This window comes from Triticum urartu, unplaced genomic scaffold (genome assembly GCF_003073215.2).
Source record: "Triticum urartu cultivar G1812 unplaced genomic scaffold, Tu2.1 TuUngrouped_contig_3099, whole genome shotgun sequence".
Lineage (NCBI taxonomy): Eukaryota > Viridiplantae > Streptophyta > Magnoliopsida > Poales > Poaceae > Triticum > Triticum urartu.
Window position 1 is genome coordinate 28,207 of NW_024113617.1, and position 5,359 is coordinate 33,565.

Here is a 5,359-nt window from a genome sequence, read left to right on the forward strand (position 1 = left end):
TATTAATCAAGCAGGAGTAGGGTATTACCTCCATCGAGAGGGCCCGAACCTGGATAAAAACATCGTGTCCCTTGTCTCCTGTTACCATCCGACCTTGACGCACAGTTCGGGACCCCCTACCCGAGATCCGCCGGTTTTGACACCGACAATGAGCTTGACAGACATGCGGTTGGAGCGCTCCCATTTCTCCTTATTAGCCTCATAAACCTTGCTTTTCTCAAGAAGGTTTTCATCATCAGAGGGCGGAGGAATAGGAGCTTTTTCTCTAAGTGCGCAGTCAAGGTCCATGATCACAAGGGCATTCAGAATATGCTCCTTCCAGGAAGGAAATTTGGTTTCATTGAGATGCTCAATTCCACTGATGTGCACAGAAATAGCTAATGGGTTGAAGGCTGAATTAAAGGGAAAATAACATGGATATTAGAATTAAAAAATTGTGAAAATAACATCCATACCAAATTGTAACTTATTGCATGTTATTTGCATTAGTCTGATTAATACATGCCAAAAATAAATTAAATCCTAATTCGCAACACCGTTGGGCAGTAACGAAAAAAGGAACAAATGAACTATCTTTATTGGGAAATTAATTTTAATAATCATGATCATAATCAACTTTGGTCAGAATATAATCATGCATCACAAAAATTAATTATTGCAATTACCCCAAGATATATAGTAGCCTTAGATAAAAGGTCCAAAAATAATCATGATCACATACCACGTTGGTCAGTATGTAACCATGTAGTACTAAAATTAATTATCATGATTGTCGTGAGAATATATAGCATTGTTAAACCAAAATTTCTCGTTGGTTCCATTCTAATTCAACACTTAATGCTCGTGAATAACGACTGAAATGCACGTAAAAATAATAATAATCAACCATGCAATTTAGTTAGCAGAATTAAATAAGAATGCACGTAACTTGTGCACGGGAGACGGCAGTGCAGGAATCATGCGCTGCTGCCTAACTAAAGCACTAGCAACTAATTGATGACCGGCAGCAAACAGAACTAATGCACATGTAACCTATGAAAAATACAGCAGGTGCAAAGGCTAAGGCTCTAATTTGTATGATGCAACACCCAGAAAAAAAATACTCATGAAATACAAATGTTTAAACAGCCATCTACTGTTTTAAAATAACAACAGAATTTAAAAGCTTGGCATGTAGTCTTCCTGAAAGTACCAGGAAGCTGAGGAGTTAAAACTAAATAAGCTGCACGTGCTAGTACAAGATTACTTTCCAACTCTGATGCTGCCTGGCATCGCTAGTTATTAACCAAAAATGCTTCTGTGCGGCCCAGTAATAAGTAAGACCCCGGCCAAATTAGTGGCAGCCTAGTCAGTTACGAGGAGTGCATTGTCTCGAAAAAGAAAAAGTTACGAGTGCAAGGCCGAATCCCTAATCGACCAAACCAGCTCCCTCCGTCGCCGCTACCATCAGGAAAAACGTATCGAGCGACGCGACAGTTACGAAAATGAGCCGGCTATGCGGGGAAGGTGATGATGCGCCGCGTCCTGCGCTATTACGTCCCCATGACGCGCACGGCAGCCAGAGCATCGCCCTGATGCGTGCGGCGTCGAGACTCGGCATGATGCGCACTGCGACTAATGCAGACGGCGGCGGCGGCGATGGCAGCGTGCGGCGCTCGCGTGGCTCTTAGATGCGCGCAGTTGCGGCAACACGTCGCGATGCGCTCGCCTGACACCTGATGCACGCAGCGGAGGAAGCACCACCGTGAGGCGAGTCACGTCAGCAAAAACGAGAAGACGGCGGCGCTCGGAACTGACGAGCGGCGTCACCGGTAGAATGCGTGCGCGAGGCAAGACTGCCGGCGACAATGATGCTGGCTGAAGCACGTGACCCTTGATGCGCATATACCACGCCTCCACGCGCGATTTTTAGGCAAGTTATACCAAGACAGATTTTTAGGCACGTGACCCTTGCTACTGATACCAAATGATAGAATAACTGCTGAGATTATATAAGTGCTAATGAATCTTATCTAATATACATGAACACAATTTGATCTGATGCGGTAATTAGTGGCCAGTAGATAATTATACCTCCGTTTGGAGAGGCCATCTCGGTAGAGAAATTAGAGTCTGAAGTTGATGACGAACTGCAGCAGCGTCTCCAGCACTTTGCCGAAGAAACGGCAAGGCCTTCATGTCAATGAGCTGCGCCTCTCCTGATTGAAAAGGAGTGATTCTGGGAGGAGAGGATGACTAATGCGATTGACTCATGTTTAGGTGCATCTGCTCCCTTATATAATGCGCTGACTTTGACTGTGGGACCTTAACCATATTAACATAAATTCCCCCCCCCCCCCCCCCCCCCCAATCACGGGCCCGATTGTTAATTGCCATTTAATTGGTATTAATCCCGAAATTAACTAATGGGCCCATATTAACTTATGGTAATTAACGTTTTGACCATTTGGTCACATAATAATTCCAACACCAAGTGCCCTGACCTACGCTATAGAGAGATCATGTGAAAACAAAGCTGAAGTTTTTGCTCGGATGAGAAGGAAAGTGATCTTCGAGCAACAGTAGACCTGTGTTCATTGTTGTTTTTTATGTTTAAGTTTATCTATCTTGCCTTAATTATAATGGTCCATGCAAATATACTTGGATGAGTTGCCAACCCAGTAGGAAGTTTGCTTTATTTTTGGTGCTACCGCCTCCTTTCTTGAAGCATTTGATGGCGTCGATCACTGGCCCAATTAGAACACGAGTTAGTGGAATCTTGTGATAAGAGTAAGGGTTGAGAGTGAGCGGGATGCGGGTTGGAGTTGGCCTGTTCAGTAACAGTTGTCTTGAGCAGAATATTTTTTCTATTTTGGAAAATGTGGCAAAGTGCATTTCATTAGAGATGGCTTTGCTGTAAATTGCATGAGTGAGAGGTTTGTTTGTTTTTTCATCAAATCGTACAATTTTTTATCTTTGTATAGAAGGGTAAAAGTATTGGTAGGTTGACTCAAGAGTTAATAACGGACACGGTGGCGTGATTGAATGGACATCATATTTTTATTTTGTGGTAATGCATGACATTCAACTATATGTTACAATGTGACAAAGACTCATGAGACATTGGATCTGCCTTCTTGGGTGTCACGGGCGGCGCACGCCTCCTCGCCCTGATAACAGTGGCGGGGAACTCCACCTTGGCGGTCTGTGGTGAACGTACGGTGTAAAGGAGAGAGGGCGTCATGACGAAGGTGAGCTGGGCGTCATTCGGCTTTAAAGGAGTGGGCTCCAGCGAAAAATATCCAGCTACGGGCTGCTTCTCCCTCTGGATTAACTCATTAGATGGACCATTAAGCTAAGCTTGTAGGTTGTAACTTAGGAGTAGCATTTTACATACTCAACTTATCTTAATCGTATACCCTTAATTAGCTCAACGAGGACACGGTCATTTGGGTATGACATTGTGCACGACGCACACGTTAGGATACTATGCTAGTACTACCAGGCAGCAAGTAAACGGATGCTGAACTTGGACAATGGCACTCTTTGTGGAAGGTTCGATTGAATCTCTGGTCAGCAGTCAAACTCATACGTACCAAATTAGAGAGGGCGATGGAAAAGCTCAATGAAGTCTCTTACAGTTTTCTTTTTGCAAACAGACTGTGTCAACATCTTGCCAAGTGGATAAATACGACGTGCGTCACAGTAGACCAGTGACCGTATATATATGAGTCCACAAGCGTATTCCGTATTCGGCTAAAATTGCCAAACTCGATGAAGTTCAAACTTAGAATTACGTATTATTTTTCCACACACGGTTCCAAAAATTAGCACCGTGTTGTGTGGGGCTGGAAATATTAGGCTACATCTGCCGTGACCTAGGATCACCGTGTTGTCTGGGGCTGGGAATATTCAGCCACATCTGCCGTGACCTACGATCAAGCCGTTTCAGCAGGCCGCCTATTTAAGCACCCGATTCCGATAGCTTCAGCACCAACTACAACTACCGCCTATAGATCCACGAGAAGTAGATGGCCAAGCACGGGCGCAAGTACAAGGATGACGCAGAGAAGGCGCTGCGCTTCCAGGTGTTCAAAGCCAACTCCGAGCTTGTCGCCAGGTCCAACGCCGATGGCACCAAGAAGTACCACCTGGCCGTCAACAAGTTCGCCGACCTGACCAGCAAGGAGTTCGCCGCCAGCTACACCGGGTTCAAGCCCGCGCCACCGGGACCCAAGATGCTGCCGGGATTCAAGTACAAGAACGTCAGCCTCTCCGCCGCCGACGAGCAGGGCGTTGACTGGAGGACCACAGGCGCACTTACCGGTGTAAAGTACCAAGGACGGTGTGATACGTACCTACTCAGTGCATGCATGCATGCACGTTCTTTACCGTGAGTAGTCCGTAATCCGTAATAAGTAAAACTTACACGACGTCGTTTGGTTTGCTACGTACAGGATGCTGCTGGGCCTTCTCTGCGGCGGCTGCCGTGGAGACCACCGGCCAGATGGTCTCCCTCTTAGAGCAGCAGCTGCTCGACTGCACCACCGAGAACCACGGGTGCGGCGGCGGCTTCATGACCTCTGCCTTCGAGTACATAGTGGACAACGGAGGCATCACCACCGAGGACGCCTACCCATACGTCACGGCCCAAGGCAGGTGCGACTCCGATGCCACGCAGCCGGCCGCCACCATCCGCGGCTACCAGGTCGTGCCCGCCAACAACGAGGACGCGCTTGCCGCCGCCGTCGCTAACCAGCCCGTGTCCGTCGGCATCGATGGAAAGCAGCCGAGCTTCCAGATGTACAATGGCGGCAACATGACCGGCGACGCCTGCGGCACAGAAATTAACCACGCGGTCACCCTGGTGGGCTACGGTGTCGAGCAGGATGGGACAAGCTACTGGCTCATCAAGAACTCGTGGGGCCAAAACTGGAGAGAAGGAGGCTACATGAAGCTCCAGAGAGGCACGGGCGCCTGCGGCGTTGACATGCTGGCATCTTACCCTGTCGCATGAACCTACCGAAGCACAAGATACATTAATTAAAATTATTACTACGCTACTCCTATATATAGAATAAACACAACCTGATTAACCGCATGTGCTTGCTTTGAAGAGATTATTAAGGGGCACTCCTTGATGTAACATGAGATTGTTTTACTATCTAATATGTACTATGAATGAGCGATTATTTGTACAATCCATTCTAGCCACCTTCGACACTATACTCTATGTTTCATGTGAGTTCACTACAAAAAAAATATATTGTCTCAACATATTCTAGGCGGTTTTTCGCTCCCTCTTCCGTTTGCTAGGAAATGTCAATTTCAATGTGGAAATTAAGAAAATGGGGGATGATAATTAAGATCGGATGCCCCA

The 5,359-nt window shown here is 46.6% G+C and overlaps 1 protein-coding gene across 1 annotated transcript; it reads left to right on the forward strand.

Annotated features, from left to right (window-relative positions):
- The first annotated feature begins 3,992 nt into the window (after positions 1-3,992).
- Positions 3,993-5,141, forward strand: LOC125527158 (senescence-specific cysteine protease SAG39-like). The gene is made up of 2 exons (XM_048691717.1): positions 3,993-4,328; positions 4,436-5,141. The coding sequence occupies exons 1-2, from the start codon at positions 4,011-4,013 to the stop codon at positions 4,994-4,996; spliced, it is 879 nt and encodes a 292-aa protein (XP_048547674.1). The 5' UTR covers positions 3,993-4,010; the 3' UTR covers positions 4,997-5,141.
- Positions 5,142-5,359: the final 218 nt, after the last annotated feature.

Coding starts and splice junctions, on each gene's coding strand:
- LOC125527158 (XM_048691717.1), top strand. CDS start 4,011: ATGGCCAAGCACGGGCGCAAGTACAAGGATGACGCAGAGAAGGCGCTG. Junction 4,329..4,435: donor TAAAGTACCAAGGACGGTGT/GATACGTACCTA, acceptor TTGCTACGTACA/GGATGCTGCTGGGCCTTCTC.